This window comes from Rhododendron vialii, chromosome 2a (assembly GCF_030253575.1).
Source record: "Rhododendron vialii isolate Sample 1 chromosome 2a, ASM3025357v1".
NCBI classification, from domain to species: Eukaryota; Viridiplantae; Streptophyta; class Magnoliopsida; order Ericales; family Ericaceae; genus Rhododendron; species Rhododendron vialii.
This window is the reverse complement of record NC_080558.1, coordinates 43,067,018-43,092,263: the sequence shown is the minus strand read 5'-3', so window position 1 is coordinate 43,092,263 and position 25,246 is coordinate 43,067,018. Positions and strand designations below refer to the sequence as shown.

The window sequence follows — 25,246 nt, the reverse complement described above, 5'->3', positions numbered from 1 at the left end:
CTACTTAGCATCAAAGTCAATTGTAAAAGTGATATTCTCAAATTACTTACCATATATTTGAGCCACCATCACCCTGCTCCCATGTTGCCTCGCCCACCATTTTGCATTTGGCTCATAAAGCTTTTGAATACCTCCATCTCTTTTAGAAATATAGACCGCTCCTCATCTTGTCGCCTTTGTGTCTCCTCCCACCGCCTTTTATCCTCCTCATACTTGTCCTCACGTTGTCTTTGTTCCTCTTCGTGTCGTCTTTGTTCCTCCTCGTGTCGTCTTTGTTCCTCCTCCCTTCGCGTCTTCTCCTCTTCCCTCTCTCTTCTTTGCTTTTCACGAATTAAATCCAACTCACATTGAAGTTTTTGCAGCTGGTTCTGGCATGCTGACTGTGAGTTGAATTTGGAAAGATAGGTAGATGGCTTTGGCCCATTCCCTAATCCTCTTATGTAGTTCTTTGTCTTCGACTCCCCGAGGCACTTTATTGAAAGTTCTTCAGCTGATAGTGGAGTGCCAGACAGAGCTGCCTCGTCACGTGTTGCCACCATCATCTCCTATCATTTCGAAAGAAAGAAAACAAACAACAAAGACATAAGGAAATGGATTAATTAAAAAACAGACAACAAAAGTAAATGATTGAACATTAAATGCATATACATGTTTGTCTTTGCATATTGAATTGATCCATTCGTTTGTATCTCTCAATCTATGTGATGCCTCAAACAAATCACATATATCGAGCTTCTTTCGTCCCTCATTACCGCTCCCCTCATTACTGTTTGGCTCATTGTCGTTTCCAGCAGCATCATTTCCCTCATTGGCAATTCTTTGCTCTTCACGATCAGTCTAGCATATTCAAATAACCATAGCATATTAATAATCCAACAAATAGCACCAGCAGAAACTATAACAGAATAGGCACAACCCATCATCAATAGCAGCACTACAAACAAAAGTAAGTACATCACTATGAGCCATAATGTCTCACCGCAATAGTCATCACGGTAGCAAAGGATCGAGAGCCCGTAGTATGACCATACGGTACAACCTCCCTATTTAATTTGCCAGCTTTTTTGCGGGCCTGAAAAAATCATTTGTTAGATATTAAGTTAAAGTTGGAAATGTAACTCCAATAAGTATTCAATTAACCTCTCGATTTGGATCCTTGAATACACGATCGATCATATACTTCCAGTCATGTTTGGGCATCTCTTGAAAAGGATGTTCATACGCGTCTAAGCCAGCATCCAATGTCTTTGTATAGAAATTGTTCATTCTCCATTTCCAATCTTTGAAGATTAGATTTGCCTTTTCATGAAAACCATTTATGAATTCAGTTAGATCAAAACCATTTATCTTTTCTAATATTATCAGTTAGATCATTCTTACTAATATTTCAGATGATTTGTTTCCATTAGACAATTGATCGAACAAAAAATACAATTTTTCTAATGAATTCACGTCTCGATAAAGGCATATTCTAAACTTGATTGAGCCACAAATTTACTAGAATGAATAATTCAACAAGATCAAGAAAATCAACGATCTTGATCGTCAAGATTGTCTCGCGATCTTGTGGCTACTATAATAACAAGTACAACATAAGAATTAGTTAACTATCAAATACATCAAACATATATATAGTTAAGGTAACTGTTGAGTCATTTTTTATAATGATCGATCTGAACCGTTAGGATTTCACGTCTTACTTGTTATAGCATTGTCACTAAAATCGGAGATCATTTGGTTTTGGCGACCACATTATCAAAAGACATTTAATGCGTTTGGAGACGTTTAAGTGTAATAGTGAACTAACCGAGGCCCACTTGAGATATTTTTTCACGATCGAAATCATCTATATTTGACGTAATACGAATTTGAACATTCGTACCAAGAATGAAGTTTAACTGCATATGGGTAGACACTTAATCGGATAACAAAATTCTTTACATTTAAGAATTTATGTCCCAATAAAGGGGCTTCCTTGGCCCAATCAAGCCAAAATTTTACTAGAATCTTATGATTAAAAAGGAAAACAAAATGAGCAGACTACTTAGTCGGCAAGATATATTTTATTTTTTGATTTTTAAAATTCATCAAAAATTATTTTTCCAGACTAAACTTTTTTTTTTCCTTTGTTTTGTGTGTTTTGTTCATTTTTTTGAATATTTGCTAGATTTGCAGTATATTTTTTTGACTAATCATTCGCCTCGACAAGAAATGTTTTTTTAAAGTAAATAAATTATGATCAGAAGTAAAAAATTCACTAAAGACGGAGAAAATACAAAATAGTTGTCTTCTTCTTTCTTTTTCTTTTTTTTGTCTACGGTGTCGTTTTACATATATTTTCATCAACACATTTTGATATTTTATAAATTCTTCTCGTTGAGACGAACGATTACCCATAAAAAATTAAGATAAAAAACAAAATAAAACATTACAAAAAATACAATTACCAAAAGATGTTTTAGAATATTTTTTTTATTTTACAAGAATGCAAAGTGTGCTCCACTCCACAATCTCGGCTATATATTTAAGGGTATATAAGCCTTAAGCTGCCATCAGAAACCCTCATAGGCTAATACACTCTCTCTCCCCACCGCCTTGATGTCATCGAACTTTTGTCTGAAAGATAGAGATCATTTACTCATCAGAATCGCCTGGAAAATGTACCATTCTTTTTTTCTCTCTTAAAGCTAAATTCATCTTTAATCAAGACTCTAGAAACCCCATTTAATCCTTTGGTTAGTTGGAATTAAATTCCTAATTGATTAAATTCAAAAATATAATATTTCTTGACCAAACTTTTTAGTAGGCAAAATAATTATTTTTTATTTTTTAAATTCATAGAAAAATGAATATTACCGACTAAAATTATTATTAGTCGTGTAATGTCATTATATACCGACTAAAGTAATTTGTCGGGCAAATGTATTTTATTTATTGTCACTAAAATCGAAGATCATTTGGTATTGGCGACCATATTATTGAAAGACATTTAATGCATTTGAAGACAGTTAACTGTTATAGTGAACTAACTGAGCCCCGCATGAGGTATTTTTTCATGATCGAAGTCATCTATCTTTAACGTAATACGAATTTAAACATTCATACAAAGAATGAAGTTAACCGCATATGGATAGGCACTTAATCGGACAACAAAATTCTTTACATTTAAGAATTTATGTGCCAATAAACAGGCTTCCTTGGCCTGATCAAGCCAAAATTTTACGAAAATCTTATGATTAAGAAGGAAAAAAAATGAGCGGTAGTGATTGACAATGTTGCATCGTGACCAATGTCGTTGGAACAAATATTTCATTTCTTTGAAATTTTTAAAAAGGGGGAAAAGTTGATATTCCATGACTAAATCTATTAGTTGGGAAATGTATTTGATTTCTTAATTCGGATTAAATGATATTACCCTACTTAAATATATTTGGTCGGAAAATGTAATTTCGTTTTCCTTTTTATTAAATTCAAAAAAATGACATTTCACGACTAAATTGAACTTTTTCGGCAAAAAAGAAAATTACAGACTAAATTTCTTTAGTCAGAATTAGATTTCTATTTTATTAAATTCAAAAAAATGATAATTCACGACTAAATTGACCTTTAGTCGGCAAAATGTAAATTACTGACTAAGTTTCTTTAGTCGGAATTAATTTTCTATTTTATTAAATTCGGAAAAATGATATTTCACGACTAAATTGCCCTTTAGTCGGCAAAAATTTAATTTCCGACTAAATTTCTTTAGTCGGAATTAGATTTCTATTTTATTAATTCGAAAAAATGATACTTCACAACTAAAATGACCTTTAGTCGGCAAAAACATAAATTACCGACTAAATTTCTTTAGTCGGAATTAATTTTCTATTTTATTAAAATTCGAAAAAATGATACTTCACGACTAAATTAACTTTTAGTCGGCAAAATATACTTTTTGGCCGACTAAAATAATTTAGTCGGCAATGGTTTTATATTTTACCGACTACGAATTATTTAGTCGGTGATTTGCTTATATTTTCCGACTAAACAGTGTTTAGTCGGGAAATTTTAGTCGGGAATTGTGTATTTTGTTGTAGTGTGAGTGCGGTTTTTTCATTTTTCTCTATCTGTGGGGCGGTTTTAGTTTTCGAAACATGATACCCCACCGGTTTGAATTTGGATTTGGGTTTGGTATAAGCAAGTATTTGGACCAAACCGAACCCAAACCCAAACCGATCCATATAAGCATCACTTACAGCAAGTATATATATATACAAATAAATATATGTTACTTTAAGTTTTCATTTCCTCTCCTTCCTCATTCCTCTCATATTCCTTCAAAATTTTAGGAGTCCAGTGGCGGCTCTATGTGATCAATTGGGTGGTCAGCTGAACCCCAAAAAATAACATTTTTTGATTAAAATACAAAACTTTTTTTAATTAAAATACATGTAAAATTTTTGGGTTAGTCTTACTTTGAACCTCCAACCAAAATGTCATTGAACCCCTCCCCAAGTGTCATTGAATATCCAATCCATAAATAAATGAACACTCGTCCAAAAAATTAGCCCACAAATTAATCCACTTTGAAAATTGAAAGCTCAAATTTCAGCCCACTAACTAAAAATTTCAGCAACAATTGCAAGTGATGAGAGATGATGGGTGGGGTTCTATGTTGGTCGAAGTGTCTTCGTTTTGTAGCAAGCATGATATTCCTTTTCCTAGCATGGGTGAAATGTTTGTGTGATGGGCCACAACGCAAAGCCCTACAAATAACGATTTATCATCGGTATCGTGTTGAGCTATTCAATACATTGTGGATATACAACTTCAGAAGCTAAACAATCCCTTCACATGACTTGCCTCTGAATGGATAAATTTTTTTCTATATATAATTGTGCTTTTAGAGATAATATAATACATGTATTGTTGAACCCCGTAAAAAATTCCTGGAGCCGCCACTGTAGGAGTCTTGTATAGAAACTTGAAATCATTTATTGATTGTTAATCGTATGGCATGTTACTACTATTCGAATTTTATTTTTTTCCTTTCGTATGTTCATCGATGGAATCACTATTAACACAGGTTTAGTGCGGTTCGAATAAAATCAAACCTCATATGGGATTTGGTTATGGTGCACTAAAAATCATACCCATTGGATATCGATTTGAATTTGGGCATAGATAATTACTTTGAATTTGGGTATGGTAATCACAAAACCCGGACCAAACCAACCCATTGTCATCCCTGCTCCCCATGCCTAAAGAACAGTAACCATATAAACTGAAGTTCGCCACCAAGTAGAAATGCGGTTATATATGTACATAAGTATCACACTTTTCATATTAAGCCCAGGCCATAGTTTTAAATCGCGGTATCGGTCGCGGTATATCGGTATCGAGACGTATCGGTGATACGTCGCAGGAATCGGGTGTTGCAGTCGTGAATTTTTAAAAATCATCAGCAACATGTATAAAACTTGAAAAATATACTTTTGCGGCTTTTGCCCCCAACATTGACTTACTTTTCTCTAGTCCCACATTGGTAAGTTACAAAACTTCTATCTACTTTAAATGAACTTGCACTTTAGTGGGTTTGTAAATGAAGACTCAAGGAGAGGTCTCGCGCGCTCAGAAAAATGGGCGGCAATCCGGTACAGACCGATACGTACCGGAAATCGGCCAGTTCGCATGTGATTTTCAATCTCCCCGTTATACCGGCCTATATCCAAACCGAAACCCTCAAATCCCGGTACGAACCGACCGTATCGGCCGATATTTAAAACTATGGCCCAGGCCAAGTTGTGGACATCGTTCATCGAGTCATCCCCTCTGACGCACGAATCTGGCATCGACTACTTCACATGGATAAACCCCGGCTGGCAAATACAAGTCCTAAACCAACATACAACAACATGCTCCTTACGGCCCGTTTGGCGGAGGGATTTGATTTTTCGATGGATTTGTAATGAAGATGGATATAGGGTAGATTTGTAATGATGGTGGATTTGTAATGACTGTGGGTCCTACCTCTAAGAAGGATGAATTTGTAATGTGGTGTTTGGATGATTTTTTGAGGAGATGGATTTGGAGGGTGGATATGATAAGATAAGAAAGCAAATGACTGAATTGCCCCCGTTTATTAAATTCATTGACAAAATGGTTCAAATATATTAAAATTATATTATATATTAAAAAATAATATTTCCCGAACAAATTTTAAAAAATAATTAAAAAGTGATTTTTTTTAAAATTAAAAGACACTTTTTAAAAGTACTGGACAAAAAAATTGTTAAGTGAACGATCCCTCTATGTAATCAATCCATTGGGTTGACAATAATATCTATTATTTTATAATATAAATCCACATGTCACAAAAGAAAGAAAGTTGGACAGGAACTAAAAGCCCATTTTGTACCCTAAATGTCAAATGTACTTTTTAAATTACCTAAATGCCAACTCTGCCCTTATTTGTTCACCTTTACTTTTTGTTGTTGCAAGTCCACAGCTACCCTCTTTTCTTTTTTTTAATATTCACGGCTACTTTTTGCTTCTTCTTTTTTTTTTTTTTATAACTCAAGTGTTCATGTTATTTTACGCGTATTTCAACTAATCATGGAGGCCTAATTCTACCGCCCTATATGGACTAACCAAAAAAAAAATTAATAGCACTTATAAGGTTTCGAGCATGATACCTTTAGAAGAAGCAAACCCTAAGTCTCAGATTTTACGCACTAGGCCAACCTCTCGAGGTTTACTTTTATTCTCTCTTTTTCTTTGTATTTATTGACTTCTTTTTGCCCTTAAGAGTGATTTTTTCAAAATTAATCACAAAATGCATAAAATTCACCAAATCTTTATACACCATCTGTCTCATTTTTAAAGTCCAGTATTCCATTTTGAGTTGTTCCTTAATAAGTATCCATTTTGCAAAGTTATTAGGTAAAAGTTGGTACATTTTTCATTTTGCCCCTAAAAGTAGATTCCATTTTAAAAAGTTAGTGAGTAAAAGTGTAATGATGATGTCTCCATAGAGGGTAAGTAGGGAAAGTGAAAGTAAAAGTTGATGTGAAATGTGTAATGATAATATTTTCTTAATAAATTGAAGTTACGAAGTGAGATACTTAAAAATGGACGAATGGAATCCTAAACTATTCAAGGCTTTAAATCCATACAATAATCTGAAGCTTTGTTCAATTACTCGCATTCTGGTAATTCGTTTTAATTTTAGTTCTTTTTTAAAGTTGTTCAATGGTATTCAATTAGTTGTTATCTTTTGTTTATTTTTTTATCTCTCGTATGATACAAATTAGGGTTTTTTCTTTTTCATGCATAATGATTAATGAGTAGTCATATAGGTAGGGTCGCGGAGATGATTAGCACTCTGTGGCCAGTTTAGACACTGCTTCTATTTTCGAACAATTAAAAAATTGATTTTAAATTGGACAAATATTTTCCGTGGACGAACCTGGGCATTATCGGAGCCCATGTGAATGAGGAATGGGGGTCCAAAATCCATTCTCCATTGCGCATAGGTAAACGGCGACCATAGAGTCTTGCATCTTGCGGGGGGTATCTTTTTCAATCTAAAATTGAACGTTTTTAATAACATCGAATGGAGCAGGTTAATCCGGACTGGTTGCGAGTATTATGAACCTTATGACCGTACCTTTCTTTTAATTATTTGAAAAGTACAATTTATTTCTAGATTTTAGTTAATCTTAATCAATCGACAAAGGATGTCTACCTAAGAGCCAGTTTTAATTATAACAACCGAGTTTTTAAGTCACCACACATCACCGTCCTTGTGGATTCGACTCCGGTCTTACCGGATATTATGCTACATCGGTCTCCGTCCTACGCTTAGGACAACCCATTAATTTAGGTCTAGGAAATTGTCAAGCACGTAGTGTCATCGATCAATTAATGTTTGGCTCTGTGTGTACAAGGTTTGTACCGAGGCCGCGGGTAGGCAGTTAACTCAGTCTCTGACATGCGTGGCTAAGATATAAATAGATCGTTAATTGACACTACGTCAGCGTGCTATGTTTTGTAAAGCGTAAAATTTATCATTCATAAATAAGCTGTCACAACAAAAAAAAAAAAAACTTGATTTAGCTCTTGGAAGCGAGAAGAAGGTGTCTGACCAACTTTTAGGTGTTTCTTTTTCATTTTCAAAAAATTGTGATGTAAATCGTTGTGATAGATTAAACTTGCTATCTCGCTCCTAATATGTTACTACAGGGTTTCTCTTTTGTATCGTTATTCTTAATGATATGGAAACTCATATTTTTTTCTGATCAAAAAAAGGAGGAGAAAATTAGTGTTAAAAGGGAAATTAAATCTGCTTTTAAAAGCATGTCGTTGAGATATCAAGTGAAATAGCAAGATTGGAAAAATAAGTTTTGTGTCTATTTGTGGTTGCAAAAACAGGGTGCAAGTCCATGTCTTTTTATCAGCTAAATTTGCATGGTGTTCATTTGGGAATAGCACCTTGCACATTCAAGCACCACAAATTCGAAGGAAAAATAAAATTGCCACACCAAGGGTTTGGCATCTCTGATTAATCAAAGTCATGGTCAATTCACGACTGGTAATCACGGTTGACATAGGGCTTGTTTGGCAAAATAAGTCAAATGGCTTATTTTTTTGTCCTTATTCAAAATTTTTTTTTTTTTTTTGCATTTACTAGTTTTTCGTCAGTTTCTCGGGAATTATTGCTTTTCATAACGAGATGAATCTCAAAAGTAAAAAATTACAATTAAAACCCAAATTTTTTGAATAAAGACGAAAAAAATTGCTTACCCGGCCGCTTTATTGGCTTATTTTTGTCTTTATTCAAAAAAATTATATTTTAATCAGAATTTTTTACTTTTTAGATTCGTCTCGCCATGAAAAAGTAATAATCCTTTATTTACCCAAAAAAAAACTCCTAGAAAAATCGACAAAATACTAACAAATGCGAATTTTTTTTTTTTTGAATAAGCACAAAAAAAATAAGCGGTTTGGCTAGCTTATTTTGCTCAATTCATGTTATTCATCGAGAATGCTGCATGCATTGTTTTACCTAAACTACGACCACCGCCCCCACCACCTCCTCTGGCTTTAAACATCGTCGTTGTTAGGACCACAGGCCATGGTCTCTCTATGTTGGCAAATTCCAAGACAAAACATACATTTAATTGTGTCACTGATTATCGAGTTGTAAGTCTTTTATTTTTAGAGTGTCTGTTTAGGAAGTGGAAGGAAATCAATATTAAGTAATTAGGAGATTGATGGAGATCAAGAAAATGAAAGGAAAGAAAAATCAAGAAAATCCCGTCTTCGGTACGTATATGGCAACTTCGTGGAATATGCAAGTTGACAATAGGAAAATGCAAGTAGCCTATATGGCTACAAGCCTATGAGAATCGTTTTTCAACACGGAAAATATACTGTACAAATACAACTCCAATAAGTCTCTCTATCTCAGATTTAACAACTATGTTTGTTCTTCCGGTGGATGTCTAGAAGTATTTTGGAGGGCTTGAGGATTCAAGGTGCTCGGCGATCAAACATTAGGTCCGGTGTACGTGAATCCGGCAAGTACATCTTAGAGCGATTTGTAAGTGATTCAGAATCGTAGGGTAAGGTTACTTATAACTGCAGAATGGTTCATATAGTGTTTTGATTTCCCTCCCATGGTTTTTATCCTTTTTAAAGAGTTTTCCACGTATATCGTTGTGTTCATCATTTATTGTTCATCAATTCCTTTTATCTTACATGTTAAGTATTTAGATAGCGAAAAGGGAATTTTTCAGTCGTCTTCGGCACAGATCCGTCCTCCCCTCTCCAGAGTTGATCCCTCTATGGTCAAACCCTCTAATCACTGTCCAACCCATCTCCTCAAATCCTATTCTTTACTAATGATCTATCGTTGGTCAATTAACCATCTCTACCATTCCTACAACCTCTCTCCCACCGTTTACCGCCACCGAAGCACAACCATAACCCCTCCTGCACCCGCCATTTGTTCTGCTCTGGCCCTTAATTTGCTTAAGACGAGTCATATTTCATTAATATGGTGTGCACACCCTTGCAATTCATGGAAATGTCGAATTATTCCTGTCTAATATGAGAATGTTGAATTCAGCTTGATTTTGTCCATCGGTAGTTAGGCCGGTAGTCAGGTCGGTAGTCGGGGACTACCCCCGACTACCGACGGAACTACCAGCCAGAAGCCTTGACTACCGGTACTGCAGTGTTTTTGGGGGCCGGTACACCAGCCGGTAGTCCAGTTCGTCTATTGGTCAGACTACCGGTTTGTCGGGAACTTGTTTTGCACGTTTTGGTCGATTTTGGGTATATTTTAGACTTCTTAAAGATTGGTTTTGGAGTTTCCTTTTTGGTTTTAGACTTTATATGCAAAGGAAACATAATCTAGCAATATTCTAGCTTTAGGAAGAAATCTGTGGCTATAGCCTTGCTCTCTCATTAGGTTTTGGACTTCTTGAGTGAATCACTCTGAGAGACCCCTAGGGGGTCTCATATATAAAACCTTCGGATTCGTCTGTTCGATCTTCATCTGCTTCTGGTTGCTCCATCTATGGTGGGTTCTGTAGGCCTCCGACCATCTGAAAGATTATTTGTTTCGGTTAATTTTTCTGGTTGAAACCGTAGGATTTCGTAAGAATCATCAGTTTGTGTGTGACATCCGATCACATCTGTGGAACTCCGTTCTATTTGTGTCTCTTGGTTAAAAACCTTAGGGGTTTTATCAGACTTGATGAGAGAGAGTCTGAATTTGGTGAAAGGTACAAATCGACCGGGTTTTTTATTTGGTGAAAGGACTTGTATTTTGGGGTTGGTGAGAGTCTCTTTGTCAGGGTTTTGTTGGTTTCTCACCAATGTAGCTCTTCGGAACACCATTCTCTTCACATAGTAAAATCGTCTCTCGTTCGCTTGCCCGTGGAGTAGGTTTACATCCGTAAGACGAAAGTAGGTTTACATCCGTAAGCTGAACCACGTATATCATGGTCTCTCTTATTCGTTTTGGTTTATTGCTTTGGTTTCTCTGTTGATTTTTTGCATGTTGGTTTGGTTATTTTCCCAATATCATGATCATCAATAATCGTCGGATTGTGGTTGGGTCCTTCGGGAGCTCGCCGCACAACAGAGAAGTCAAACCCTTGGATTCACAATTTTCCGTTTGAATGGTCATGGTGCAATTGGGTTGGAATTATGGGGAGAAACAGAACAAGATAACAGATTGGTGGATTTTTCGATTTTATATTTTCAAAAGCGGTTTTAGGGATGTTTTTCCTGGTGACATAATTAAAAAGTTGCTTTGATGGAATAGGAGAAGAATCCTCATTTTTGTGAGAGTGGAGACTCTAATAATGATGAGGAAGACTTTCGTAAGAGACGGTCTTAGCTGATTTTAATTGCGGTTAGAAGATCTGCTAAGTAATGCCTCTGCCCTTCAGCACCTATGGTATAACAAATCCTGTTCAAATATAGTAGCAAGGTATCATAGGTTGCAATCTTGCTACTAGCTAGAAAAAAGGAAAATTTTCGGTACATGCCCTGCTACTGGATCATGCTACTACAAGTGATGAGATTTTACTCTTTCATATATACCGTACTGCTGGAAAATTACTTGGTAGTTTCGGGGCACTGCAACGTGATATCTCAATACCTTTAATGCTACACGTTCTTGTGGAGTTCGCAATTATATGTGGAAGGGCATTGGAGCACTATGTGAAGGTGACCCAAGAGCATTGAATCAAGAACTCACTTTTGCTACTTAAATTCCTCTAATGTCGTCTTCACTTGTATGAAAGCTGGGATCTGTAGTTCAATAACCCTTTTCCCAATTAGAGTGTATGCATAGAAATTTCTTTTAATCAACTACTACTCTAAGGGCTCAATTGGATGGTGTTTACGATGGGTGTATTACACAATACACCTGGATGAGGGGTTGATGGGAGTGGTTTTGCACCGTTTGAAATCCTTTTTTTCCCCTATATTAACTCATCCCCTTATTCACTAATACACCAACCAGCCATAAACTATTGCTACCTCTCGAGCTAGCAATAGCTAATCCGGTTTAAATGAAGGAAGATAATGAACAAAGAAATTGAATCAGGTTTTTAGGTCTATCCTTTCTGATGTCTTCCGACTTTGATTTGGAACCAAGTTTCACAGTATTATGTTCCCGTAGTTTCTTGAGTTTTAAGAGGTAACTATTTTAACAATAAAACTTTCTAAGTGCAATTACATTTTGCATTCATTGTTAAATGTTAGGTTCATTTTGCTATCGATTGGACTTAACATGATCACTAGTAATAACATATTTTGACTATTGTACTGACAAATGCGATATGACGGATTGAATCTTGTAGTTATATTTTATTCCATTCTTTGTTATGGGAAATCCAAACTACCAAACATGACTTAAGTTGCCTCATGAACACCACGCAACTTTTAACTTACAAACACAAACATGAATTACATGTGTACATATTTGCTTGCCAACACTTAATATAAAAACCAGAGCTCTTATTATTTCTGACCATCTTATTTCACATTCTACCAGACGCGTTCACTCTTGTAGTTTTTAGAAATGTTAGGGACACGTCTCTCAACCATTTTACAGACATTCCTCTCCCACAAGCAGTGGGCTCCACACATCTGTAGGCTGCACTGCTTGTGAAGGCGGAGCGTTTAGAGAGTGGCCGAGAAGCGGTGTCTGTAGCATGATTGGCTTAACATATTTAGGAACACCCTCCAGTCCCAAACCCTATCTTCTCACCAGCAATATCATAAACCACATCCAAAGTCTCCTGGTGCAAAGTCCCCAAAATACTCACGTCGGAGGCATCGCTGTTTCCGGCGAACGCAAGGCAAGCCTTCGCCAAATTGTGGAAGTAGAGAATTCCCACTTCACTGATCGGGACCTCAATATTCCCACTGAATAAGAAGCTTATCGTCGGAATCTTCACGGCATCGAACATGTTATAATCATAGCACGTGTCTAAAAATGAAAAACCTCCATTTCGGTAGCCGCTACCCTTCGTCGCTTCAAGAAAACTTGTACGGAGAGCAGCGTAAGCCGCGGACGGAAGTCTTGTGATGACGGTGCCGGTGTCGATTATGGTGCCGGGAGTTTTGAACACTGATTCGGAGACCGGTAACCTACGTCCGCCGACTTTAATCCCGATGAGGTCGACGAAGTAAAACGACGGTGCTTTTGGATTGACGGGTGACGGAGTGAATTTGATATTCTTGGAAGTCGTTCCCCTCTTTCCGAAAGTTAGGGTTCCGGTGCTCGTCGGTGTTGGAAGACAGTAGGAGAAGTAATTTCCGTATTTCGAAGCAGTTTGGGAGACGGCGGATAAGGGGTCGCGGCTGAGGCCGAGCAGTCCGGCAGCAGCATTGAAGGGGTTTTGGTTGTTTCTACCGCAGCCGAAGATGAAATTGGGGAAAACGTCGGAAGGAGTTATGGTCAGTTTTTCATAGCCGAGGAATCCAACAGAGGAGGAGTCGCCCTCGATATCTCCTCCGTCTTGAATGTCGTAGGCGCAGGTGGCGGTGGAGCAATCTGTTGAGACTCCGGCGGCGGAGGTGAGTTGGGAGCATTGCGGTGCGTCGCAAGTTATGTTTCTGTATGATTCCGACGCGGACGGGTTGAATATGGTCTCTTTCTGATTGTAGCACCTATATATTAGCATGAGTTTATCATACAGAAGGAAAAAATTTAAGTGCCGGGTGAATATCACGTGGTGCCCGCTTGGACCATCTGAACCATCCATTGTGTTTTTGAACTGTTCGGAGTTGGAGAGAAAAAAGTAGAGAGAAAAGAGAAGAAGTAGAGAAAAAGTAGAGAGAGAGTGTTTGGGTGAGAGGAGAGAAAGCAGTAAGTCTACTGGTACAGAAAATTGGTACAGATTTTCTGTACAGATTTGTTATGGGGTCCACTACGAGTCCCACACAAATTATCCGAGCCGTACATTAAATGTAAAACAGTTTTTTAAAGGTACTCGCGCAAAGTCAGTTCAATCCGATACTTATAGATACTCGATCCAATCATTTAACTTTTGATTTAGATTCCCGGATAATGAAACATTATATGATTGAATCGAGCATTTATAAGTATTGGATTGAACTGTTTTTCGCGGGGGCCCTTCAAAAACTATTTACATTTAATGAACAGCTCGGATCATTTGTGTGGAACCCATAGTGGGTCCCACAACAAATTTGTACAGAAAATCTGTACTGATTTTCTGTATCAGTAGACGTACTGGAGAGAAAGGGTTTTAATCCGAGTCATCCAAAAGTGTATTGGACGGCCAGATGTGCCGAGCTTGTACCACGTGGGATATATCCACCTGGCACCGAAAAATTTCTCCATATAGAAACAATATACATTTGAGATGGGTATAACTCATTCACAAGCCGTGCAATATCAGTCGTTCATTTCGGAAATCAATAGTTAAGATATATTTATAAACTATTACCGGTAATAAAAATTTATTATCGATAATAGTTTATTTTTAATAGGGATCGTCCAAAATAATTATGAACTTGTGAGATTGGGTCTCCATAAGACTCCAAAAAAATGTTATTTTCTACATTAGATATAGCCCAGCAGTCGAAAAACTAGTGCAAAAGAACAAAAATGATAAGATCTATGAAACTGTATATGAAACTATTTGGACCGTTAAAAGTGAATCTTACAGGACCTCATAAAAGAATCTTACCTTTTGTCCTCAATTGTTGGTTGATTTTCGGTATTTATGTATCCAACAAAATAAAAATATATATTTGTATTGTTTATTGATTGTTCTTGAATTAAAAACACCGTTTAAGTGTTCTAAATAAGATTGTTTAGACGGCACAAACAAGTTTAAGAAAATTGACTGTCATAGAGTAGCATTTTTTTTTATTGGCAAAAGAATGGAGACAGAAAGAGCATTTTTAATACAGCAATTAGGTGTGTAAATTTGGCCCAGTGGCCCGAAGTCTTTCCTAGCCGATTAAAATCTAGCACTGCCCGGGCCTGATTTTAGCCCAGCCCAAGGCTCCACCCGATTTTAAACTAAAGGTTGCAATTAAAAACATATATCCCGGTTCAACATGTGCAAATGAAAAATGAAGTAATTATTCTAGTTGGCCGTGCAAAATATAATGTAATATGCACCAAAGAGAAAAAAGAGAGCTATATGAACAATTAGAATCTTAAAGCTCGAGTAATATATACTTTATGCATGGCTCACACTGAGTCCAACTGAGACTACTGGCAGTGTCGATGATGAGAGATAGATCCTTTTTGGGAGTTCCAAGTTCAACCGTCACGTAGAATTTGCCGAAATCATGAATGGTATTGGCCGGGAGGGTGGCTCGCGATCCCCGGGTTCTGTTTTGGGCCTTCTTTGAGCCAAGTCGTTGGTGAATTGACGCGACTCGGGATTGGTCATGAGAGAGGATCTGGGTCGTTGGAGCACTGGCTTGGTCTTGATTTATGTGAGAGCATGGTCCATGTCGATGAACAACTTTAAGTGATCCCCTCTTGCTTTGATCTGGGAATAACGAAGTTTTTCACACTTATATATACACACAACTTCACACTTATATATATATATATATATATATATATATATATATATATATATATATAGAGAGAGAGAGAGAGAGAGAGAGAGAGAGAGAGAGAGTCATGCATGTAATTACCTTTGGTGGAAGGGCTGCAAACAGAAGATGGCATGAGAGAGCTGATTTTAACCATATGGTAGTCGTAATTGGTGTTTAAAGTCTCTCCACCACCCAAAGCAAATCCTTTATTTGGGGAGCAGATAGTTAGGGAGAAAGAAACCAAAAAAGCATAGACGAGGAAGCTAATGGATCCATTAATGGGACTGGCCATCGAACCTATTTCCTCCCTTGTTTATCTCTGAATTACAGCACTTCTGCTACACACACACACACACATATATATATATATATTTGGATAACTCAGGTAGCCTCGGGTCAGTTTGCTCGCATATTGAACTAATCTTGAGGGACCACCCCATCGCCTACTTGCGTCAATCCCAATTAACGTTATGGACTAACTCCATAAGAGTTGATAAAGCTTGAGAGGTGTCAAACATAAGACCTTAGGAGGGAGAAAATTAAGTAACGTAACGGCCGATACGTAATGTTTTTTTAGGATGCCGATACCTTTACACCCCAGTATATTGGTGAGAGGGAAAAGTGTCTGGTTCCTGTTACGTAATGGTGCGTTTACGATTCACAGATCGAATCATGGCCTTTACAACCACTACCGTTGCAGCATTTAAATTTTTTTCTGTCAAATTTTTTTATAAGATTCACGACCGATTCAACCGGCCGCTAGCTTCTCGTTATGTATCATTCGTTACTTTCGATATCGTTACACCTCGAATGTTATCATTATGACTTACGTGTCTCAATACCACTATGTAAAACCACTGAGATTTATATGCTGGATTTTATAATGGACTTTGATTCAACCTTTCAAGTCAAGCACTAAGAGAAAGATTATCCTTAATTTCTTATGGGCAAATTAAGGACCAATCTCCACTATCCCACTTTGAAAAACTCTGGTGGTACTCCGTGGAGGGTCTCATAATTGGTTGCTGCAAAATGAGTAGGACAAAACGAAAATGGAACTCAACAAATAAAGAAAGAAAAAAAGAAAAATTGTTGATAACAACAAAGAAAGAAAAATTGATTTTGTTTGTGTGTTGTCCTTTGCTTTCAAAGTAGTGGAAAATAGGAAAAGATGTATTACTCCCCCTTCCAATTTTTTAGTCCTTTAATATATGGGAGTACTAATTTACAATATTTTAGGTGATTTGAAAGTTTTGTTTAATAAAATTAATAGAAATCTATCAAACAAAATTCATGTTGCATATAAAAAAAATTATCAGCTGAAGAATACAATTAATTTTTTATCCGGTTGAAATTAAACGAGAGACAAAACAAAGGAAAGTAATAATTACATAAAGACACCAAATGGTGCATGCCCAGCCCACATTCAACGTATGTGGTGAATTAAGACCACCTCCAGAATAAATATGAATCACATATTGATTGATACATTGGTGACAAACTATAGCCACTTTGGTTACACAAATAGGCAATCAGGTAATTAATGATAAGACGTACTAGTGTAAATGTAAGCTTTTTCCTAGTATCCTATCCTAGGACTAATAAGATAAGAGGAGAAGCTTCCTAGTCAAGGTCATGGGTGTAATAGAATACCAAAACATCATCCCAAATTGGTCCTTTTTAATTACTACAGCTCCATTAGGATGAGTGCTAGTTGCAATACTTCTCTTATTTTTTCTCTGCAAATTAAAAGTTATGGTATATATAGTTAAAATAGTTAAATTAAGACCTTATAAAAAGTGAATTCCTTTTGCCGCTGGTCATCTGTATCTGGGAGTGACCGGATCTGCTTAAAGGCGAGGAGGTTGGGTGGTGGTGCTGTCTGGGTGGTGGTGCCTACGGTGTTTTGTGTGGCGGAGGTTATAAAGTGGGTTAGGATTTTGTGGGGTTGGGTCTACCGAGCGGGCCCCTTTGGGCCTGTTAATTTGTTTATTTGGGCTTTGTTGTTTATCCGGGTAACGAGTGTGATTAATTGTTTTATTTTTAGGCTCCCATTTTAGACCTTTGGGGTTGGGCTTCGACCCATGTGATGTATTGTCCAACTTTTTGTTGAATTTCCCTTATTCCTCTCTCCGTTTTTAATAAATTTTTGCCTATCAAAAAAAAAAAAAATTGAATTCATGATCTCTTTACTGCTATCACCTTAGTGCACCCACTAATGCTGTTAAGCGCCGAAGGCCTCATCACTAATAGTGATGTTAGTGTACGGGCAGATCTAGCATAGGAGCCTTTTCAATCTTGCTATCAAAAGCAACTGACACTTTTTACGTTATATTGTACTACTCTTTCTGTCCAGATTTGTTTGTCCATTTTTTGATGTCCTGTTGGGCCTCTCAATAGAAGTGTGAGTGGCAAATCAAATTAAAGGCTTGGTGGCGCTTCTTGTCTAAATTCCTTTGGGGTCCAGCTCCCCGAACAGCGAGAATGACGTCATTTAGCCGCGACGTTGATTTAAGTTCCTTGGGTCTGTTGCGTGAGGCTGATCTGGAGGATCTTTGGTAAGTATTGATTATAGCTTTTTTAGGTTATGCAATAGAAGATGGATCAGAAGGGGGCTGCTTTCTATTTCCGGGCCAGACAATAGGTGAAGACCATAAGAGAAGATTGTCCTCTCAGTAAGGAAGAGGGGATAACGATTTAACCAGGACACATCCAATTGAAACTGTAATCCCAACCTCTTTTGAAGGAGCTCCAAAAAAACCTTTACTTCAGAGCAGGGAATCTTCCTACAAGTGAGCACCAACTCAAATGTGTTCAGGCTATACCTCTGCCTAGAAAAAAAAAGGAGTTTTAGGCACCCTCGTGGGAGACATTGGATTGCGAAGTATCTCAGTACTCCAGTATTGAATGAAAGGAATGAGAAATTAGGGTTAGGAGGCAAGGAAGAAAGAGTATAGTAGGGGATTAGAACGCACAGGATTCATTTAAGGCATAATCCGAATCCAAGAAGAATGGATAGCTCGTGGGATCGTGAGGCCAACTTCTTCCTATGACTGGAATGAGTGATTGAGCGGTCCCTATCAAACGATAGGCCGACGCACCATTCCCATCTAGTTTGAAGGTAGGTAAGACCATCCACAGTGGTATAATCAAAAGCCAATTATTTTTAAAGTTAATAATGTTGGTACAAAAGATAGCTCACAATGGTATAATCAAACCTAGCAACATCCTTAGAAATAATCAAATTTTAGACTTTGAATAACCAAAATTAGCAACCTTTTTCAATAATCAAAATTTTTGGACTTTACACCACATAAGTTAACTAGTTCCAAAATTTGTATACACGCGTATTTCAATTGGTATTTTTTTTCTTCTCTTCTTCGCCTACTCTATATCTTCTTCACTTTACTCGCAAAATTATTTATCTTTCTTTCTCTCAAAAAGTGAAGCTCATATCTCTCGATCATCTACAATTCAACCCATCATCGCCGGATTAAGGTATTTCTCTATTCTTTCCTGTTTATATTTTTTTTTCTCCCAAAAAATTCATAATAGGAGGGAAGAAAGTTACCGATTTTTCCCCAAAATTAAAAAAGAGAATTGATATATTTTTGCCAAAAAAAAAACGTAAATGAAAGGAAGTGAATGGCAGAAAACAGATGTGGAGAGAGAGTGAAATGTAGTGGACCCTTATTTTGGTTATGGATTAGAAGTGACCATTGTTAAGCTTAGCAAACTCTTTAAGGAAGCTCTTTGTTGCTGTGTTGCTAGGAGCGAATAAGGACTAAGTCGAAAGCAAGTCCGCATTTTTTTGAATTAGGCTCTATAGTCAGGCCCCTGTCCCTGGTAAGGTCTGATTGTTATCTGCAAATCTTGCTTTGACCGCGGGAATTTTGAGAATATTTGACCTCTCAAAGAATTGTCTATAATTTTCAATTTGTAATATTTTTATTATGCAATATGGATCTTGTTTAATAGATCTAAATTAGTTTTATTATACAAAATCTTCAAAATCATAAAAAATATTATAAAATATAATATATAAGTATATTTTTGAAAGACACGAATTTCGATAATTGGACAAATAAATTGGGACGAAGAGAGTATTATTTTAAGGTGGGGTCAACTAATAGGTTATAGGTTGGGTGTCTGACCAAGTATATGAATCTTATACAAATATGTGGTATATATTGGTGCATCTCAGAGCATCATCACTTGGCATACGAGACTACTTAATAGTAATTACCCAACATGTCTAGTACTAGCAAAATCCATTATTTATAGGTAGACAGAGCCAGAATTTTTGCATAGATGACGAATTTTGATGATAATTTTTTTAATGTAAAAATATTGTTTTTAAAAATTGTAGGGGGGCAATAACCCCTACTAACCTTCCTGGCTCCATCCTTGGTAATAAGATATGTTTGAAGGTACTTTTGCCATTTAAATTCTTCTAATGCCACGATTGTTTTAAAGTTGAGATAGGTTAGATCCGTCCAATTTCCAATTATGGCATGGGTAAAAAATTCTTCTAATTCGTTTCCAGCAATGTCATATGGGTTATGTGTGAGTATATTCTATCCCCTTCTTTCTTTCTTTCGTTTTCTCTGCGAAAGATATTTACAAATCATTTAAGATGATAAACAAAGATTAAACGGATTAAGGGCGCAAAACCAAATGCCATCCAAGATCAAAGATACCAGGAAAGCAAAACATCAACCAAAACATTAAGGACCAAAAGGGAAAACCCATTGTATCCCCTTCTTTCAGTCTATGTTCTTACACATTCTAACATACTGCTTCTCAAAAGGGTATTCAAGCACCCTCTTGACCCTTATTTGATTCTTATTCTTACGTACGTACACAAGCTTTTTATTTAATAGAGTAATGCCATACACTATCATTCTTATATTATTTGCTCTCACTGGTGACGACGAGGATATGAGATTCATATCACCAGATGTGAAATATCCTCGTCCTCGTTATAACCGATGAGAGAACATAAGAGTAGATGTGAAGTTACAATTGTGCCTAGCATTTCTTTTCTCAAATTAGCTTTTAACATACTAATTAAGAACACCCTCCAGTCCCAAACCCTATCTTCCCACCAGCAACATCATGAACCACATCCAAAGTCTGCTGCTGTACATTTCCAAAAATACCCACATCGGAGGCATCACTGTTACCCGCGAACGGAAGACAAAACCTCGATGAACCGACATAGAGGAGTATCCCCGATACGTCGATGGGAACCTCGATGTTTCCGGCGAACAAGAAGCTTATCGTCGGAACCCTAACCGTATCATAGCCGGTGAAATCGTAGCACGTGTCGAGAATCGACACCCCTTTGATTCTGTTGTAATCCTCGGTCGCTTCCCGGAAACTTGTCCGAAGAGCGGCGTATGCACCCGGCTGAAGCCGGGTGATGACGGTGCCAGAGTCGACTATCGTCCCGGGAGTCTTGAACACCGATTCGGAGATGGGTAACTTTTGTCCGCCTACTTTAATCCCGATGATGCCGACGAAGTAAAACATTGTCGCTTGTGGATTAACCAGTAAAGGAGTAAACTTTAAGTTAGTGGACTTTGTTCCTCCTTTTCCAAACGTTAGGGTTCCAGTTGAGCTCGAAGTTGATGGGAGACAATAGGAGAAGTACTTTCCGTATTTGAAAGCGGTTTGCGAGACGGTGGAGAAAGGGTCACGGTCGAGGCCGAGTAGTCCGGCCACGCCGCGGAAGAGGCCTTGGTTGTTCTTGCCGCAGCCGAAGATGAAACGAGGGAAGACGTCGGAGGGAGTCAACGTCAGTTTTTCGGAGCCGAGGAGGCCGACGGAGAAGGAGGAGTCACCGTACTGGATGCCGTAGACGCAGGTGGTGGTGGCGCAACGCGGCGGGACTCCGGTGGCGGAGGTGAGTTGGGAGCACTGTGGTGAGTCGCAAGTTATGTTTCTGTAGGATTGGGACGAGGAAGGGTTGAAGATGGGCTCTTGTTGTTGGTAGCACCTATTGGTGTGGATTTATCATGAAAATACATAGTATATAAGTAACGGTGAAATTATATAATACTCCGTAGTTCGTGAGTACCGTCACGTAGTACTTTAGTTTCCTTTACAATTATACATTTTTGTGATGTCTATCACTAAGTATATTGATCTCATAAGAACATGTAATTGGAAAATAATTTACAATACCACGTGACGGTACTCCTTGACTATTAAATAATTACTCATAGTAATAACCATGTAGTCAACAACTATAATAAAATCAGTAAAATCTTATCCTTTCTGTCCTCATCAATTGTTGGTCCAATTACGTTGGTTAATAAATTTCTTTTCGCGATTGAAAAAAAATATGTTGGTTCATTATAGGTGATTGTAGATAATATTCATATATATAGTATGCATTCAAGAACTATAACAATATCACAAAATCCTACCCTTTCTTTCCTCAACTGTTTGTTCGTTATTGGTGATTGTAAAAACGTGAAATTATGTACTCCGAAAACACCGCCACATGGCATTTCAAACTACTCCACAATTACACATTTTCATACGATTTATGACTAAGTACATGGATCTCATATAAATATGTGGTGGTGAGAAGATCAATTTAGAAAAATTATTCCAAAAAATTCATGTTTTATCAGTTAGGATAAGTAATATAGGGTTCATGTTTTGAAAGGCTGCTGATTTTACCACTCCATTTTTTGTTGACGCCACTCTCCTGCATGTGAAAATACACTTACAGGGGAGTGTCGTTAACAAAAAAGAGAGTGGCAAAATCATTTCCCGTTTTGAAACTAATGGACCACAATTTGTCACATTTTTACACCTGTCTTTTATGATTATTATTTTCTTCGCACAGACTCAATTTAAACTAAAAAGTTGCTATATTTAACTTGAATCCTACTCCAATATTCAAAATAAAACAAAATAAATGATTATTCTAGTGGGCCCAGCAAAATATACGTATCAAAAAGAGTAAAGTAGTAAACAGAGTAAATTACTAAAATCACCCCAAGGTTTCTACAAATTACACATTGCCCCTCATCTATGGAAATTACAAAATACCCCTGTCTATAAAAAAATTATTTTATTTTTGTGATTTAACCGCTAGAAAATTCGACAAAATCTGCCTAACATTATCAAATTATAACACGATGGACCACACCCTTTTGGGGCTTGTGATCAAAAAATGCAGAAGGGTGAAAATAGCCTTCACAGGCTAAAAAAAGGTAAGTTGGTCCATTGTAAGTAGAATTTGATATTACCAAACAAATTCCATCAAACTTTCTAGCGGCTATATACATCATGAGAAGAGATTAATTAGATACGAGAGTGGAGTTTTTCTTTTGTAATTTTCCAAAGGTGAAGGGCATGAAATAATTTTTAAAAACTTTGGGGGTGATTTTGGTCGTTTGTCCAAAATATTTAAAATGAAAGTCTAGAATCTTAAATCTCGAGTAATACTTTACGCATGGCTCGCATTGAGTCCAGGTGAGGCCGCTACCGGTGTCGAATATGAGAGATAAGTCCCTTTTGGGAGTCCCAAGTCCGACCGTTACGATGTAGTTACCCGAGCCAATTGAATTGCCAGACTTGGCCGGGAGGGTGGCTCGCGACCCCGGGAAACTGTTTTGGGCCTTGCTGAAGCCGAGTCGGTGTTGAATTGATTTGACTCGGGATTGGTCATGAGAGAGGATCTCGGTCATAGTTAGAGCACTAGCTTGGTCTTGGTTGAGTTGAGCGCATGGTCCATGCCTATGAACAACTTTCAGCGATCCGATTTTGTTGTGATCTAGAAAAGAAAGTAAAGAAGTTTTCTTACACAATTAAGAATTCGTTTGCTTGACTCCACGAATATATATATTAAGCAAGTGTATTTACTAAACAAGGCCTACAAAAAGCAAAACAAAAAAAAGGTTCACTAAAGGGGGAAAAAATTGAGAATGAACTTTTTCAATTTCAGTCCAAATTTTTACACTTTACTACACTGTCATGTCGGGACGAATACTTGACCAAAAATTTTCACCAAGAATGGGCGCATGCGCGCACCCGCGCGCTCACACACGCACACACACTAAACAAAGCCTATAAAAAGTAAAACAAAAAAAAGGTTCACTAAAGGGGGAAAAAATTGAGAATGAACTTTTTCAATTTCAGTCCAAATTTTTACACTTTACCACACTGTCATGTCGGGACAAATACTTGACCAAAAATTTTCACCAAGAATGGGACACACACACACACACATATATATGTGAGAGAGAGAGAGAGAGAGAGAGAGAGAGAGAGAGAGAGAGAGAGAGAGAGAGAGAGAGAGAGAGAGAGAGTGTGTGTGTGTGAATCATGCATGTTAACCTTTGGTAGAAGGGTTGCAAACAGAAGATGGCAGGAGAGAGGTAACTTGAATTGTATGAAAAGTCTGTCCATCGCCAACAGCAAAGACCTTATTTGAGGAGGAGATCAGAAATATCGAAAGAGAAACAAGAAAAGCATACAAGACATGGCCAATGGAGACAATAGTGATGGGAATACTCGCCATCGGTCCTAATTCCTCCTTAGTCTCTCAATTAGCACTTGTGCCTATATATACACATATAGACACTTTAATTCAATCATTCAAGTCAACCACTAAGAGAAGAATCTTTGCACCAATCTTAGTGGTTTGAACGATGAATTGGGGGAGCCTGTTGTGCTTGTGCACAACTTGCATGGTGTGCACGATCCGAGCCATCGGATCGTGCAACCGAGATGAGTTCATTGCCGTTGGCTCTCGGTCGTCCATTGCCAAGATGAGTTTTGAATAGTTGTTGGATGCATGACATGTTGTGCACATCACAGATCCACAAATAGGTGTTCCATTATTCTTGTAATGGTGCTTTTATTGCATGTCCACTATGATGAGAGCTACTTGCAATATTTCTCTCTACATAAAATAAACAATAATTTTTAGAGACATCTAGAACAATCCCAGTGGCTTCAGCCATTGCCATTTTCTGGCCATGAACAGTATAAAATTTTGAATTGGTGTCTTTTTGGCATTTTTAAACTAACTTTCATCAACTGTCATTCTTTGTTATTCTTCATCCTCTATTCCTTGCTCGTCAGTGTAAGTTGTGTCCTTCTAACGAATACTATGGACTTCGCAATGATCATGTTAAACACAATTGAACTCAAAGGGCATGCATGAGTAATATCTTTCTCCCTCATATACAGGTAGCTAGGTATATGCCAATTTCTCTGATTTCCACTAAGGATGAGTAAATGTTCAAAGGGCATGAGTAATCTCCAATAAGGATGAGGGCTAGCTGCATTTAAATTGCATTGTGACATGCATTATGTTCTTTGTATGAATAAACATAAATCCATCAAATGAGTGGAAATTTGGTTCCTTGACCACATAGCTAGTGAAGCACGAGTCAATGGAAAAATGAGTAGCAAAACTATATAATTACAGAGGAGAACCCGAAATTTCCAAAAGCGGTTGCAATAAAATAAAATAATGAAACACTGCATTATCTACACATAGGCATTATTTTAAGTTGACGGAGTCAAATCATGGAATATATATTCCAATCTAATCCCTCACTACTCTCCCAGGGGTTTAAGTTATTCCAGTTTCTAATTTAAAACTAAATATCACCTTGTTTAGCTG

At 37.2% G+C, this 25,246-nt stretch overlaps 3 protein-coding genes across 4 annotated transcripts; all 3 read right to left on the bottom strand.

The window, feature by feature from the left end:
• Window positions 1-31: 31 nt before the first annotated feature.
• LOC131315705 (stress response protein NST1-like) lies at window positions 32-1,296 on the bottom strand. 2 transcript variants are annotated; one of them, XM_058344905.1, is made up of 5 exons: window positions 1,141-1,296; window positions 980-1,072; window positions 649-837; window positions 268-545; window positions 32-225 (listed from the first exon to the last, which is right to left on the bottom strand). In XM_058344905.1, exons 1-5 carry the CDS (start codon window positions 1,264-1,266, stop codon window positions 69-71), a joined length of 843 nt encoding a protein of 280 aa, XP_058200888.1. In that variant the 5' UTR covers window positions 1,267-1,296; the 3' UTR covers window positions 32-68. The 2 variants fall into 2 exon arrangements, with proteins under 2 accessions (XP_058200888.1, XP_058200887.1); XM_058344904.1 differs by having other exon boundaries at window positions 32-545.
• Window positions 1,297-12,344: 11,048 nt separating this feature from the next.
• On the bottom strand, window positions 12,345-15,947 carry LOC131315704 (aspartyl protease family protein At5g10770-like). The gene is made up of 3 exons (XM_058344903.1): window positions 15,691-15,947; window positions 15,221-15,539; window positions 12,345-13,677 (listed from the first exon to the last, which is right to left on the bottom strand). Exons 1-3 carry the CDS (start codon window positions 15,881-15,883, stop codon window positions 12,735-12,737), a joined length of 1,455 nt encoding a protein of 484 aa, XP_058200886.1. The 5' UTR covers window positions 15,884-15,947; the 3' UTR covers window positions 12,345-12,734.
• Window positions 15,948-20,288: 4,341 nt separating this feature from the next.
• LOC131315703 (aspartyl protease family protein At5g10770-like) lies at window positions 20,289-24,168 on the bottom strand. Its single transcript, XM_058344901.1, has 3 exons — window positions 23,950-24,168; window positions 23,059-23,386; window positions 20,289-21,592 (listed from the first exon to the last, which is right to left on the bottom strand). Exons 1-3 carry the CDS (start codon window positions 24,131-24,133, stop codon window positions 20,662-20,664), a joined length of 1,443 nt encoding a protein of 480 aa, XP_058200884.1. The 5' UTR covers window positions 24,134-24,168; the 3' UTR covers window positions 20,289-20,661.
• Between the last annotated feature and the right edge of the window lie 1,078 nt (window positions 24,169-25,246).

Bases quoted from the DNA above. Each gene is read 5' to 3' on its own strand.
- LOC131315704 (XM_058344903.1), bottom strand. From the start codon at position 15,883: ATGGCCAGTCCCATTAATGGATCCATTAGCTTCCTCGTCTATGCTTTT. The intron at 15,540-15,690 runs GTAATTACATGC...CGTTATTCCCAG, and splicing joins TTGCAGCCCTTCCACCAAAG to ATCAAAGCAAGAGGGGATCA. The intron at 13,678-15,220 runs GTATATATTACT...GCTAATATATAG, and splicing joins CAGTGTGAGCCATGCATAAA to GTGCTACAATCAGAAAGAGA.
- LOC131315705 (XM_058344904.1), bottom strand. From the start codon at position 1,266: ATGAACAATTTCTATACAAAGACATTGGATGCTGGCTTAGACGCGTAT. The intron at 838-979 runs GTGAGACATTAT...TGAATATGCTAG, and splicing joins CTACCGTGATGACTATTGCG to ACTGATCGTGAAGAGCAAAG. The intron at 546-648 runs GTATATGCATTT...TCGAAATGATAG, and splicing joins CAATATGCAAAGACAAACAT to GAGATGATGGTGGCAACACG.
- LOC131315703 (XM_058344901.1), bottom strand. From the start codon at position 24,133: ATGGCGAGTATTCCCATCACTATTGTCTCCATTGGCCATGTCTTGTAT. The intron at 23,387-23,949 runs GTTAACATGCAT...TTTCTTTTCTAG, and splicing joins TTGCAACCCTTCTACCAAAG to ATCACAACAAAATCGGATCG. The intron at 21,593-23,058 runs GTATTACTCGAG...CCACACCAATAG, and splicing joins CAATGCGAGCCATGCGTAAA to GTGCTACCAACAACAAGAGC.